We start from the raw sequence: 16,404 nt of genomic DNA, 5'->3' as shown, positions 1-16,404 counted from the left end.
TACTATTGGGTCTCCAGATGCACTTTGAGGAATAAAAAACTACTCCGGAGTATTCATCAGCATGAGGGTGAGTCACTAATGACTAGATTATATTTTTTTGGTGAACTATTCCTTTAAGATTTGAATAATAATCAGTGTGATTAATAATTAATTAATTACAGAGGAGCCTGCTGAGGTCTCTGCTCCCTGTGGGGCAACAACAACAACAAACTGCAGCTGAACTTCAAAGTTCTGGTCTGATCTGCTCTTTAAATAAAACAACTGAGTGTCCTTGAGTTGATTCTGAGCTGTAGGTGAAGCTCCCTAATAATAAAACTGTGTGTTTGGCTCTGTGTGTGTGTGTGTGTGTGTGTGTGTGTGTGTGTGGTAATAGGTGGGTGGGCCTTGTGCTCAGTCTTTGTGTGTTCAGGTGGAGGTCGTATCCTCGTGTCTCTGTAACATCACTCCTGTGTTGTTTGTTGTTGAAATCAGTCGTAAACGACCTCCTGCAGTTTCTCTGCTTCTTTCTTCATCTGTTTGTTTGTTTCCTTCGTTACCAGACACGTGTTTAATCAGAGAGAAGTCGTCGTTCTCATTTTTCATCATCAGGACCGTTTAAGTGTGTGATGATGTTTACAGGCGACACATCTGTCCCTGTTTTAATGATGTTAATGATCGTTCTGAGGATTTAAAAAGAAGAATTAAATACTACATACAGTATAAAGGTAGATGTTTGTGTTAAAGCTCCATACAGTATAAAGGTAGATGTTTGTATTAAAGCTCCATACAGTATAAAGGTAGATGTTTGTGTTAAAGCTCCATACAGTATAAAGGTAGATGTTTGTGTTAAAGCTCCATACAGTATAAAGGTAGATGTTTGTGTTAAAGCTCCATACAGTATAAATGTAGATGTCCATGTGTAGTGTGATTATAAAGCAGCTCTAGGTTCTATATTAATACTGTGAAAGTATCAAAGCCTCAGTCCACAGACAAATGCTCACAGCCTGTATTCAGAAACTGAGCCTTAAAACCAGCCGTCAGGACTTCCTGTCACTTTGTGATGTCACAACTAAGCCCCGCCCCCTCACCACCTGGACCCACCATCCAACAAACATTTTGCATGATTTGGTTTCTCTGAGTGTTTTATTCTGAAATCTACTCTATTTTCTTTTATTGGATCACTCAGAATAAAAGTCAGCCAATCAGAAGAGAGCACCCTCTCTTCCTGTAGATCAAGACTTTCAAAATAAAACACCACTGACACCTTAATGATAACCAGAAACCAGAGCTGATGTTTGTGTCTCTTTTCAGTCCAATATTATCTTAAATTAAGTCAAGTCAAGTTATGTATTTTATGTACGTATATATATATTTGACTCATTACTTCCATGTTTGAATCAGGAAATTAAAACTGCTCATAAAAACACAGGGATGAAAACTGATCCAGGTCCAGTGAGTCTGGACGTTTGGTCCTTTGCTCTTTTTTTTTTTTTTTTTACTTTGATGAGTTAATGTTGGTGTGGGTTGCAGCTCGTTGTTCGAGGCCACTTCGGTGCAGGTCTCCAGTGTTTTCAGAGTGTGTACTGTGCATGTAAATACTTAAGGGAGATGGTTTTTTATTGGGCTCTTATCAGACCTGTTCGCTCTGCCTGCGTGTGCTGATAACTTTTTTCTTTTTTTTGTTCCTCGCGTATCTCCTCCAATTTGCTGTCGGTCCTTTCATCCCTCCACTTTCTCCTCCAGGTTGCAGGATCTCTGCAGATGATCTGGTTGTTACGGTCGACTCGTGGTTCAGTTCAGCTTCACACTGTGTGTTTCTTTTTTTTCTAACAGATAACAGTGCTAAGTGTTTGTTTGTGCTGCTGCTGCCGCTGCTGCTCTGAGATTATTGAGAATCCTTCAGAGGCGTGTGAGGCTGTTTGGATGAAAGTTGAAATGTTGTTTCACTCGAGCTCGTATCGCTGGAATAAACACAATTCTCCACATCATGAGAACAAAAACTAATTCTACATGAAGCCCCGTGAGTCTGACTATATCGAGATGCTGCTACTGTCTCCCTCCACCTCCACCCAGAGTCTAAACAGCCAGAAGTCGACACATCCAGTCCCCCCACCTGTCCCTAAAGGGGCTGGACTCACACTGAAGCCAACAGAGGACTTTCTATCGGACCTACACTGTATTTCAGCACCAGTGCAACTGTAACAGTAACAGCACTGCACGGTAACCTGTTAATTTACAGGCTGTTAAAGGGATAGTTCAACATTTTGGCAAATTGGCCCATTGCCATAATCCCTATAATCATAGCAGTGGGTTTGTTACCTTTAATTGTCGGTGCAAGATATTTTTAGAACGGCGGAGCAGAGCCGTGAGCTGCTCAGAGCTACACTACGGAGGCTCATGGGATTTCTTGGTTTCCCTCATCAAACTCATCAAATACACAATCCAACAACTCCAAAACGCTCTGGTGGACAAGTTGTGACCTGCACATTCACCACGCTATGAGATAATAACACAACGTTACCAGACAGAGTTGTTTTAGAGGGAAATTCATGCAAAACCGCTGATGCGCGTTGCCTTCAGGGACAGTTTTTCATCAAGCAGTCTCTGTATTTCCCTCTAAAACAACTCTGTCTGGTAACGTTGTGTTATTATCTCATAGCGTGGTGAATGTGCAATCTACAACTTGTCCACCAGAGCGTTGTGGAGTTGTTGGATTGTGTAGGCTATTTGATGAGTTTGATGAGGGAAACCAAGAAATCCCATGAGCCTCCGTAGCGTAGCTCTGAGCAGCTCGCGGCTCTGCTCCGCCGTTCTAAAAATAGCTTGCACCGACAATTAAAGGTAACGAACCTACTGCTATAACTATAGGGATTATGGCAATGGACACAATTTGCCAAAATGTTGAACTATCCCTTTAAAGGGTTACCCATCCAGTGCTCTGTCAATGAACAGCAGGTATCTGATCTTATTAAGACACATGTTTCAGTCCTGCAGCATGTGTAGATAAAGACGTAGCTGTGATGACTGAGTTGTAGCAAAAAAAGTCCAGACTGACCTACGACTTGACTCCTCTGTTGAAGACCTCCTCCTCCTCCTCCTCCTCCTCCTCCTCCTCCTCCTCCTCCTCCTCCTCCCCTTGTCCCTCACATGCAGGCCTTTTAACCCAGCTCTCCTCCAGGAGCAGGAGGAGGACGGCTGTTGTGGTACAGAACGGAAAGTCTGGGCCTCGTCGCTCCGGTAAGTCTCAGGTCGGAGGAGAGTTGTCGTCGTCACCGTCCCTCAAGAACGAGGGCAACTCCTCCGTCGTCTGCCTGCTGTTAGAGTTGTTTGTTCCACGAATGTTTGGGAACGATTAGCGTCGATGCTCACGTCGCTTGGAGTAGCATCGAGCGTCGCTGTACGTAGATGCATGAGAGCGGCTTCTACCAGACTGCGAATTGTTGATGAGGAGAATCAACAATGCTTTTTAAAGAGCTCGTCCCCGTAGTCAAGGTTACTCGTGTTTTGGCGTTGTGTATTGATTTGGCTAATTATGCAGCATGTTTTTTTAGTTGTTTGCTCAGCCAGAGTCAATCTGCTTTCAAAAAGGCTTTTCATCTAAGCCAGAAAGCAGATGGTGGAGGAATGTCGGCTGTGTGCCTGCTTCCTCCTCTCCTTTTAGTTTTTTTGTGTCAGCCTCTTGTTTTATGCAGCATTTTTTTTACAATCTGCTGCCTGGAATCTCAAACACTGTATCAAAGACTTTTAACTGCTGCTTTTTATCTGCAGCAACGTTCTCATTATGAGCCAGACATTAAGAAAACACGAATAACAAAGACTCATCAAGAGATATTTGTTGTATATTTGAAGAGGTGGTGTTACGACCGGCTCCAAAAGGTTCGGCTCAGCTCTGTGCGTGAAAAATCAGCAGCTCGAGTGGCCTCCATCCCATCGCTTCAGAAAACACAGGGAACAATGAGCACTCACCTAAGGACCAGACCTTTTAATCAGACATTCATCAATGCCAGAATAAAATACACCTTGAATCCATTATCACCGCTCTGCCTTGGATGTCATTAATGCTGCTGTCTGCTGGGCCCAGACTGCAGCTCCGCCTCCTGTAGGTCGTCCAGGGAAACACTCAGGTGTCTCGACTGAAGTTTTGATGAAGTAAAAAGTCTGAATTAAAAGGAGTAGGAGGCTCTTTAAACAACAAGGCAATGCAAAGATTATTAGGTAAAGTCTGAGCCACAATATCGGCGTTTCCACTGCAGGAACTTCCCCAGAAGATCTCCAGGAAATTTTACAGGGCTGAAAGGAGTCTCTGTCTTGGGGTAGGAACTCCCAGGTGGAGCTTGAGGTTTACTCCTTTGCTGATTGGACGTACTCAAAGCGGGATGTGACGCCAAGAGAAAGCCCCGAAATCAGTGGCATTTTTAAAACCCAGCATTATTAAAGCCCCAGTATGTAACTTATTTGGCTTTTTATTAGCAAAAATCTAATCTGTCTTTCATAAATACGTATTTCACTGAAGTGGAATCACATCCGTATACAAATGAAAGATTTCTCGTACCTTAGAATGAGTTGTTACAATGTTACAAATACATAAGTGGGCGATTCACCGAACCGAGGCGGCCATGTTGCATCGCCATTTTTTACGTTGAGTGGCAGCGTGACCGTAGGTAACCACGGAAACTCACCGGAGCTGTGGGCTTGGGGAGAAAGTTTTCCAGGTAGCGCCTGTTAAAACTGTCACCACTGTGTAGTGTGAGGAAGGACGGAGGCACTGATGTTGCATTCAGGTGCAGTCAGGCAGACGGCCGTCGGCAAACCAACCGGATGTCATTTTACTCATGTGGGTCAGGTAAACAATACGACATCACCATGACAACATATTGTCACGCCTGTATTGTTTCGCCTCGTGCTGGCGGACCACTTGTTTACATAGAGGCTTGTTTATCCTGTTACATGCAGCGTCTGTTGTCTGTCTGACGTCTGCCCCATTTCACGTGAATGCAACATCAAGAATATGTTCAGATATGCAACCGCACTGCTAGATGGGGGCAATTCCTACACATTATACCTTTTTAAAAAGCGTCTACACAGCCAAAAACGAGAGAATAAGTCAGTAAAAGATGTATGATAGCAGTAGTAGTAGTAAAATGTATGATAAATACATGATTGAGCGATTATGCGATTTTGTGACAATCGAAAGAGCATTTAAAACCCATTATTATTATTAGAAGCGTTTATACTGCTGGACAAACAAGAGCAGTAAAAGAAAAAAAACTTCCACACAGCAATTGCGCGATGACCTGTATTTACCAGGAGCTCCTGAGGACCTTCACTTACAAGAAAAGATAATTAACTCTGGAAGTCAGATCAAAAACACAGTTGTTTTCTCAATTGATTCAAGACTCTTCTAACATCTTCATGTAGAAATACAACATCTCTGACTCAGTCTCAGTCTCCTTAGTCTAAAGTGCAGCACCAGACGCTCCAGAAACAGTGTTTTTAATCAGTTTCCCTCTGTTCGACCTCTGTCTCAAAATCAAAACAAAGACAGCAGCTCATCAGATACCTGGGCAGGAAACAGCTGAGTTTCTATTGAAGCGTCCGTTGAAGCTCGGCTGCTCAGGAACAGACTGTAGCGGTGATGTCATCCTGGATGGAGCCGCTCCACAGATGGTGAATAATGGAACAACTGCTGGGACAGCGTGACAGCAGCCAGTGTTATTTCACTGAGCTCTGGGCTCATTTCCTGACTCACAGCTTGAAGCCGACATTAAAAAGTATGAATGAAATACCTCAGATGAAAAAAAAAGAAAAGAAAAAAAAAGACTGGAGACGCAGTGAGTGATTCAGCATCGTTGGATCGTTTCCAGAAGGTCGTTGATGCTCCGGTGGTTTAAGGTTGAAGGATTTTAAATAAAAATGGCGTTTTGGACAGTTTCAGAGATGACTCCTGAGAGTTTTCTGACTGCGCCGGTTCAAACCTTCACACCCGTAACGATGTTATCAAGTGTTTTGTCTGGTCTACTCTGTATTCAGCCTGACAGTTAACTCAGATTGACAGTTAACTCCTCACACTGCGCTGGTGAACGTCTGACTGCTCATGTTGCCTTGTGATAAGCAGCTGTCAGAATAAGTGGAGCAGAATCAAGTCCGATTCTCCACAGTCACACACTCTGATGAAGCCTTGGGGTTGATTGAGCTTTGGGTTAATTAGCCTCTGAGGATTATTAACGAGAGGCACACAACGACATCGTACAACCTCTGACTCTGGATGTGCATCAGGAAAAACTGTGTCGAAATTGCTCTTGTGTCACATCAGAGGAAAAGCTCAACTTACTGTTGTTCTGAGATATTGAAAGATTTCTGGTCCACGCAGAGTTAAAACTGGAGATGAAAGAGAAACGCTGCTACATCTTTACCTTAATTAACCAGCTCCAGAGTCCTAGTGCTGGTTAAATCAATGACTAGTAACTAGGGAGAATGGAGGCTCTCTGCCTTCCACCTAGCGTCTCTTGGCTGAAAACCAACCTTGTAAGATCAGAGCCTCCGACCCGGTGTCCCAGCTCTCGTCTCTGCGGCACCGCTACACAAATATTTGTTTAATTAATTAGAACATTATTTATTTAGTCAATGTATATGTTCAAATTAGGGCCAATGGCGTGAATTTGTGGAAATATTGTAGAGAAATTTCTGGAAAAAAAGTGGTTTTTAAAACAATTCTAGAAAAAAGTGGTAAGAATTCTTGAAAAAAAAAAAAAGTAAAATATATTCTCCAAAATTTCTCAAAGTGGTAAAATTTTCAAAACGTTTTCAAATAATTCTTGAAGAAACTGGTAAAATTTCTCAAAAAAAAGTTTAAAGAAAAATCTAGAAATAGTGGTTACATTAAAAAAAAAAACCTAATAAATACAAAAAAGTGGTAAAATTTCAAGAAAAAGTTGGGGGACCCCCTTGAACCCTCTCAAGGACCCCTGGAGGTCCCCGGACCCCACTTTGAGAACCATCAATGACTTGTAACTAGTTCCAGGGAGAATGGAGGCTCTCTGCCTTCCACCTAGCGTCTCTTGGCTGAAAACCAACCTTGTAAGATCAGAGCCTCCGACCCGGTGTCCCAGCTCTCGTCTCCATGGCGACACCGCCACACAAACATAACGCGCCCGTAACCCGTAATCTCTTGTTGATGGCAGATAAGACTACACAGATATACACATGGTAACATGGTAGATGATAAATAACCTTATCCACCGCTCCATGGATTGATTTCTCACCGGCTTCATTGTTGTAAACAAACGCACATGGAGGAGAGGAGGGTTAGAGACACAGAGGAAGAGACACCAGACTTGCATAGTTCCCGTTTAAGTTCAACACCAATTCTGACCTTTGGACTCAGATTCATGTTCAAGTCGTTTGTCAGAAAAAAGAAAAACATCTTCTGACCTTTGAACCCCGATATCTTCACCTTTAAACTCTCGTTGACCCGTCACGGGAGACGAACCAGCTCCTCAGTCGACCTGGTCTGGCCTCCCAGCAGTAAAAGACATATTCATCATCCTCCTCTTCCTCCTCCTCCTCAGCCATCATGATAAATACATCCTGATGAGGTCACAGGAGGCGTGCACACACACACACACGCACTCTTTCCCACATAGATAAACAACAGAGGCCTTCAGACAGTGCACGTCTAGTTGAGTGTAGCTCAAACAGACAGCCCAGATGTTGCAGAGACAGAGCGTACAGGGATGCTACAGTAATTAGCATGCCTGTGCTGTGCGCTGCACTATTGATATGCAGTCCATGTCTGGATAAAGAATTCTGTTTGGTCTCGCCGGCTTTGGCTCGGTGCTTTGTGCAGGGAATCATCTCCCCTCAGTCTTATTCTCTCACCATGTATCTTTACTCGAAACCTCGTCGTTGCCAGGTTTATTGGCACGAATCGATGAAGAAAAAGAAGGAAAAAGAGAAGAAGAACCAACTTTTCCAAAAAAAAAGCATCACAAAGTTGTTGGTGTTTTATTTGCATTTGGCACAGCAGCAGATGTGTCGTAGATGTCAGAGCTGTCAGCATGAAGAGACGACAGAGAAACAGAAGAGATGAAGTCGTCAACTCTTTCAATTGGAAATTCAACATTTATCTCCCCATAGTGCAAATCAACGTCTCGATATAAAGAATGTATGGCGTGTATCTAGCTGTCCATATACTATAGAGTCTCCCTGTGTCCCTGTGATGATGAAATATTAAGTAAGGAGACAGAGAGAGAGAGAAAACTCATCTTTGTTCTGTCTCTGGAAGTTTGTGTTGCAGCTCAGCTCTGTTTGTACGACGGTAAAGTGAGTGTTATAACAGCAGCAGTGAGAAATGAAAACATGGTTCGGCTCCTCACGTCTCTCAGTTTGGATGAAGAACTCTTTTTCCTTTATCAACACGATGAGAAGCAGCTCTTTTTTCCTGTGAGTCCTTCAGCTCTGGGCTGAACCGAACCAGAACTCATCGGTGTTGGACCTTCTACACATCTCATGGCTGTGAGAGCAAACCTCTGTGGTCCAACTAAACATATGGGGGCTACATATTTTAGCTGGTGTGTGTGTGTTGTGTTTATGACACCAACCGATGAAGTATTGATTCTGTTTGTTGGGAATAAACAGAACAGATGAAGATATTCATTATTGATAGAATAATAATAATTCTAGCACTAAACAATTATCTTTATTTATATGTATTTTCTTAACAAGTTTTGAGGGTGCCTCACAAAAGATAAAAACAGCAAGAAAACCATAAAAAACTGTCATAACAGTATAATTAGGTTTATACAAATAAAAGCTTTGGTGTAAAATAAGATTTGTGACTCAGAGAAGAAACCTCTAAGGCTGCAGAGGATCCATGGGAGTGAGATCTGTTTTGGTTTATTGGTTAATTCTGGTAAAACAGAACAAGGCAGACTGGACACTACAGTGACTCGGTATCGGAAAGGCTAGCTGGTTAGCATGCTAACATCAGTACAAGTTGGGTTACCTTCCAGTGTTGGCGATTCAAGGAATGACATTTGATGTTTAACAATGTTTCTTCTAGTTTTTCACTGTAGCAGTTCTCAGTGTTAACGTTAGCTACGTAGCAACAGCTGAATTTACAAATTAGCACATTTAAACACAAAGTTCACAGACACAATTCTTTGTAGGCCTATTTTTGTCTCCGACTCAGATACGAAATACTGTGGAGGTATTACGTCAGTTAGCTGACCACCATTGTTGTTGCATTACAGTGGAGATACCCATTCATGAGTGACCTTTACAGACATTTATCATTTTATTAAAATAGTGACTGGAGCCGTCATTATTGCCTAAACTGGAGAAGCTAAGCTAAATGACATTTTTCCCCAATACCCAGGGGTCGACAATATAAATGGCCCGGTGGCCCGGACGTACTTTTCAAACCGTCAGGGCCACCAGAACGCTCCAAACACTGGCCCGGTGGGGCCAGTGAAAATAATGCCTTGAAAAAAATATAACAAGTAAATAAATAAATCTAATTTCACATTAAATCCCTGTGGTTTGAAATGATAACTGTCAAATCGTCTCGGTAATTAGTGCTAAGAGATCCCGACCCGATCAACGACAGAGACATCTACTTTCTGTGCGCAGCCAGCGCTGTGCCCTGGCACGTCAGCACCACCTGCAAGCAGCTGCAGCTGCAGCTCCAGCTCACTCACTGCTGCTGATAGAAGGTCGTCACAAGAACCGATAAAAACCTTTTTCTTAACCATGAAACTTCCCTCCTCCTCAGCGCGTCGGGTCGAGTCCTGTTGGGACCGACGCGAACGTTACACACGGGCAGAGGCGATTTTAGAGTCTGCTGGGGCCCTAAGCAAAAATCCCCAGGGGGCCCTCCAACCAGTGTTTATCACCGTCATTTTATAAATAATCGAACACCAACAAAAAATGTATGAAATTTAAACTTTTTTTATTCAAAATGTCCAGTTATGGTGTAAGCTGGTGACATGTTGTCTTCATGATGGGCAGGTGTGGCTGTCTCACTGGAGGTGGACGTTCAACTGATATATGACAAAAAAACAAAAGACAGTTTTACTTTAATTGATAATATACCATGCCCTCTAAAGATTCTTTATGACAATATAGGCCTACACTTACAGTTTTCACTGGGAGGGGGCACTTTGTCCCTTTGTTTTGCTGCTGTCAGAAAATCAAATAATAATCCTGAGGAGAGATAAGAGAGTGATTTTTAAATGTTTTCCTTGGGCATAGCTTTCATAGCACCAATAGCTTGTTAACTTTTACACTTTCATATTATTATTATAGTAACAGGCTACTCACTTAAATACTGTAACATAACTTTACTATGTCACCCTGCTACCTAGCAAGTTAATAGTGTTGTTACTTGCTGCCAAGGAGACCACGTTAAGTTAACTTGCTTTTTTTTTTTTTTTTTTTTTTGTCACTAACGACCGTAACCGAGTGGAGCACCACAACCGCACGCACCGAGTCCCTCAGTCAGGTGCAGTCCCACTGACTGACTGACTGACTGTAAACGTGAAGTAGCCTGGTCACCACTGGTCTGAAGCTAACATTAGCTGCTATTCAAGTGTCTCCCAGTTAGACTATTAGCATTTGTTCAACAGTTATTTACTGTTCACGTTACACTCTGCTCCACTTACCACCACTGTCTTGCATTCTTTTTTTTACTTCCGCCTCTTTTTTCTTCTCGTCTTGCTCCCAGGTGGACTCTTCTTTTTCCCTCGGCTTCATTAGAAACTCCCAGTGATAAGGTGCATCATACAGGTTGACGTTAGCTGGGATCAGGTCCGGAGAATGACATGGGGCCCCGTTAGGGGGGTTTCCCACTGAGATGTAATTGCAAATCGACGCTATACGACGATACGGGGAGGGGGGTGCGGTCACTGCGGGTAGCGCATTTTGAGATATTTCTGTCGATAAAACTGCCCTCGAGCCCCGACCCTCGGGGGCCCCCTAATGGCTCGGGGCCCCAAGCAGTTGCCTGCCTTGCCTGTTCACAAACAGCGCCTCTGCACACGGGCCAGAGCTCGCGCTGGGGCGCCAGCTGTTCGGTGTGCGCCACAGCGGTGGCACGTCACGTGACATTTAGACCATAATAACAACAACAAAAAAACGTGTGTAAACGCAAAACTGAGCTGAAAATGAAACAATGAGTCAGTTTTGCACCAATCTGTGGAAACAGCCTAAACGTGAATGAATGAGAACAACAGTTATATCACTGAACTACTTGGAGGATAAAAGTAATGACTACATAACTTCATGTTTGTGTTGAGGCATATTTACCATTTTAACTCTGTTTTTACTTCATTGTTAAACCACAGTGGAGGCTAAATATGTGAAACAGTTATTTATTTATTAAATAAAGTAGCCTGATGAATTTAAAAGCACTTTTTTTGACCTTCTTTAATGAAATTGAATGAAAAATATCTGATACAGGATATAAATCCTTTACATCAGACTCAAATAAATAACAACATACAAAAATTAAACACAAATATACCAACTCATACATAATCACTAAAATACATATAACAAAATAATCCCCCAAAATCTCAAGAAACTACAAGATCGTGGTATTGAATAAGTATCAAGAATGTTGGAAATTGACTAGTAATGGTATCAGAAAGTTCCAGCCTCGATGGCGAGACCGCAGGAATTGGCTGGGATATGTTGTTTTTCGTTAATATGGGGATCGATACCTATTGTCCTGGGCCAGTGGTTAGAATGGTGGGGCCAGTGATCTTCAAAAGCCACTGGCCCAGAGGGCCAGTGGCAAATTTCCCTTATTGTCTACCCCTGCCAATACCATATGTTTTAATGGGAAATTAGTCATATTTTAATAAGAAGCCACATTTTGATGGTTTTGATTCACTCCCCCATAGTGTTTCAGTGGACAGTCTCCATTAATTTCTTAATTGGGCTTTTATTGTGAAATATTGCACAGGAAGATGTTGTAAAATTCACAAAAGTGCAATGTTCAGTGTACAGCAACTTTTGTAATCACATATTTTGCCTTCAGAACCGTTAATATATATCCAATGATGCAATTAAAAAGGCTGTTTCAGTGCACCAAAAAAAAAGAACCACTGGTCTAAACCTCCACAACCAAAATTAAAAAACAGCCGTCATGTGGATGAAGTTGGGTTAAATTAAATGAGTGTGTGAAAACAAAGGGACAGAAAATGCCACACAGACCTGAACCTTCACGCGTCCTCATTTAGATTCCTCACCTTACCTCCTCCTCCTCTTCCTCCCTGCATCATTTCATGCTCCGACCACTCAAAGTAAAGAATCCCTCGGGCAGAACAGTAAATACCGTTTGATGTTGTTGAACAGAAGCCGAGCCTCATGAAGGAGGTAAATGTGAAGTATTTGAGGCATGATGGGAGCTTTGAAACACCATGGCGCACCACATCGACTGAAACACACAATCTCAATGTGGTATAAAAATGGAGGGTGAAATGACCTAAAAATGAACGTTGGGGGTGTTTGGTGGGTGTTGGGAGAAAATTGAGTGTTTATTTTCTTTTTTCGCTTCATAGAGAGGCAGGTGTCACAGTGTGTGGTGATGAGTTCAAGAACACTGGGATTTTTTGTGTGTGTGTGTGTGTGGGTGTACAACGATTCTGCGGCTGTGAATGTTTCTTAATAGTTAATTAGCGACAGATGCTAATCAGGTTTGTTTTAGCTGTCACATGCTAACTAACTCACGATGTGTTGTATCTGAACTGACAGTCCAGCAGAGAGCAGCATCCGTTATTTAATCTGAGGAACATCTGGATTTTACCCGGTCGTAACACATTGTTTCTGCTACAATCTTTTGTTGTCCATATAGATATATATATATATTTTCAAACAATTGGTTGAACTGACAGTCCAGCAGAGAGCAGCATCCGTTATTTAAAGGGATAGTTCACCCTAGAATGATATTTCGCTCATTATCTACTCACCCTCATGTTGACTAAGGGCTGGAAGAAGTTTCAGATTCCTCCGTGGCTTCTCTGAGTTACAGGGGGTCTCGCGTGATTTGCGCCGGCGTCAGCATGCGTCAGTGCGGTTACTGCGAATCACGCGAGATTTGGACGGACCAGGAAGAGGAGCTTCGAGAAGCTTCCGCTACAAACAAGCTTAAAATATAGACTTATTTAATTTTTTTCGGGACAATTACGCAATTTGGGGCTTCAGCACAAGACGGACATTACATACGAGCAGCATGGAGGTATTTGGATGTTTTTTTGTGTGTGTTTTTTTACGAAGAGCTCCGGTGTCCCTTTGCAACCGTTATATGGACATGCACTGCTATGCCGAGACCCCCTGTAACTCAGAGAAGCCACGGAGGAATCTGAAACTTCTTCCAGCCCTTAGTCAACATGAGGGTGAGTAGATAATGAGCGAAATATCATTCTAGGGTGAACTATCCCTTTAATCTGAGGAAAATTGTGATTTTACTCATTTGTTAAACATTGTTTCTCCTCCAATCTTTTGTCATCCATGTTTTCTTTTTAATTTTTTTTAATCAGCTCTCAATTTTATAGGCGTCACTCTATTTCCATAATTACAGAGTGTTCAGCTTGTACAACCTCAACCTCGACTCCTTACATTATGTCAGATCTACAGGTTACAGGTACAAGTGATGTGGTCCAGTCCTCTGTCTCTATCTAGGGTCAGGGCCTTCAACAACAGAGCATTATAAACCAAACCTGTCAGTAGATTATTGGTCTTTTTTGTTTGGCTATTTTTGGGACATGTTGCTTTTATTTTGAAAGGACAGTGTGTAGAAAGAAAAGGGAATGACATGCTTCTTCCTGCTTCCTGCTTCCTCTGAGTTCACCTAACGCTTCGACTCCTCGCAGTGTTTCAGCGTTTAACGTTGCTGTTGTTTCAGAACATTTCAATCTTCTGTTAATTCCTGTTCTTGGTTCTAACTGTGTAAAGATCCCAATTAACCTCATGTTTAATGACTAACAACATAATTAACTCCAGGTCTCTGTCATGTATCCACAGTCTAACTGCTGGTGGTTAAAGCGTGTTAACAGCAGGATGTGTCGGGGGTTTTTACTAACCAGGACTTCCCTCCCTCCCTCGTTTTCTCTCATCCCAGAGAACCACTCTGCCCCTCCAGATGTCACCGGTTACACCAACAACACCGCCAACACCACCGCCACCGATGGCATCCAGGTGGAGAGAGCCCCCGGCACCGGCACCGCCGCCCAGAGACAGACGCCCAAGTACGGCAACGCCGAGCTGATGGAGACCGGAGACGGTGAGTCGGGGGTCGGGGAGGTCGTCTGGGGAGAAGAGTTTTTACTTCTTCATTATCAGTGTTGGGTATAGTTACTTTTGAAAGTAGTTAATTAAGTTACAACGTTACCATCAGTTAAAAGTAATCAGTTACGTTACTGCGTTACCTATGAATAAAAGTAACGCATTAGAGTACTCATGCGTTACCAAAAATTAAAAGCCTTTTGCAGCGCCTCGCACATGCTGCAACTTAACAGACAGACACACAGCCTCTTTTAAATGCACTGAGTCCTGACGAATAGTCATCCAACCAAATTAACTCTACAGGATAACAATAACAGGAAAGACAGTCAGAAATATGCAACATAGCGTGTTTTTTTTTTTTTTTTGATCGCAGAACTGATCAAAATTCAGGAGTTGCCGTGAATCCCTCTCAGCGGCTTCACTGCTCGATCTGTCTGTCAGTTTGAATGGAGGACTCACGTGTGGAGAGGAGGGAGGCTGGCGAGACGTGAACGTCCTGCCTTGTGTGTAATAAAAGTTTTTTAAAAATGCGGTTAAATGTACTGGTATCACACTGCTGCTACGGCAGCTATGGAGTAGAGGTCCGGGCTGGACCGGGGGAGAACTGAGCTGCCGCTTGCCAAGAGGGAGCTGCTGAAAGCAGCAAGCACTGAGAGCTTGTTGCTGCTGGTGAAGCAGGTCCGTACGTGGAGCTGATCCATGTAAATGGGCCCTTAAATTGGATGTGGATTTTTTTTGCGGTCGATAGAAGCTTATCACCAATGCAGAGTGTTTTTACCGTTATGTTCTTGTCCTTTTCGCCGGCGAATTGAAACGCACACACACAGGCAACGTAGGTCGGCAGGACACAGACGCATCACAGCGCTGCGCCTCGGCTGACACATCCGCAGGTTGCACAGTAGTCTGTCTGACAAAAAGCAGGCTGCAGTCGGGATTTTCCTTTCCTTATCCGGCGAAAAGTAACGGATTACTTTTTTAAAAAAATAACTAAGTTACTGATTGCTCAACTCACGAAACTAACGCGTTACGTTACACGTTACTCGAAAAAAGTAATTAAAGTACTCTAACGCGTTACTTTGTAACGCGTTACCCACAACACTGTTCATTATGAGACTCACTGGTGTCTAGAAACTATATTTACTCAATGACTAAACTCTTTTCGAGGTAAAACGTCAACATACCTCGCTAACCCACTCAACTGGCTTCACAGTACAGCCCTGCTATCATCACAAACAGTGTCAACAACGGTGTTTTGGGCCACTAGTTTTGTAGAAGCGTGTGCCGTTGAGAGATGCTTCAGTAGATTGGAGCTGCTTACAACAGACGGGGACAAACACTTCGCTCCGGGACATAATGTAGGCCTACACCTCACATGTATGTTCTTGCTTTTTACCTCAAGGAGATTCAAGTAGTGTCTGTACTTCCACTTTGAAAACGCCAACTTTCCCTCCGAACTCGGCAGCTTCCCTCTGCTAGTTTGTGTGTGTGAGGCTACTGCGTGCGTATGTGGTTTGTGTACAAATTGAACACTGCCTCTGATTGGCTTAGCATGAAACCTTACTCCAATTAACCAATCATCCTCACTTATGCGGTTGTCTCGTCCCTCCCTCCTCCCCCCTCCCCTCACTAAAGGAGAAAACGGAAAAAAAAACAGTTTTGCAACTTCTGTGGCTGAGATGAGCCAAGTCGGAGGACAACGGCTTCACTGAGTAGTTTGTAACGCGCCTCATTTAATTGTCGGTAATGGTAACGGCGTTGTAGCGGAGGAAATAGTAATTAGTTAGATTACTCGTTACTGAAAAAAATAACGCCGTTAGTAATGCCGTTTATTTTAACGGCGTTATTCCCATCACTGGTAATGTCCCTCTTGTATTGAAGCCCCGACATGAGAAATTGTTCCGAAAAAAATTAAATAAGTCTATATTTTAAGCTTGTTTGTAGCGGAAACTCCCAGTGTCTCGGTTCACTGCTCTTCCTGACCGGCGGAACAGTTTCTCATGTCGGGGTTTCAATACAAGAGGGACATTACAGACGAGCACTATGGAGGTACTTGGATGTTTTTTGGTGTGTCTTTTTGGACGAAGAAAAGTGAGCACCATTCACAACCATTATATGGACTGTGGCTGTGGCTCATACTAT

The 16,404-nt window shown here is 43.0% G+C and overlaps 1 protein-coding gene across 4 annotated transcripts in view; it reads left to right on the top strand.

Moving 5' to 3' along the window:
• LOC146969876 (disco-interacting protein 2 homolog C) overlaps positions 1 to 16,404 on the top strand; it is a 205,642-nt gene that overhangs the window by 126,745 nt on the left and 62,493 nt on the right. For all 4 annotated transcript variants that reach the window (XM_085805381.1, XM_085805378.1, XM_085805379.1 and 1 more), the window contains exon 6: positions 14,102 to 14,263. In XM_085805381.1, coding sequence (XP_085661507.1) covers positions 14,102 to 14,263 — 162 coding nt within the window. The remainder of the gene's footprint in view (positions 1 to 14,101; positions 14,264 to 16,404) is intronic.

This window comes from Trachurus japonicus, chromosome 17 (genome assembly GCF_045865225.1).
Source record: "Trachurus japonicus isolate A0001 chromosome 17, Traja_1.0".
Taxonomy (NCBI): Eukaryota; Metazoa; Chordata; class Actinopteri; order Carangiformes; family Carangidae; genus Trachurus; species Trachurus japonicus.
Note: the sequence above shows the minus strand (reverse complement) of the source record. Positions and strands in the feature narration are given on the sequence as shown.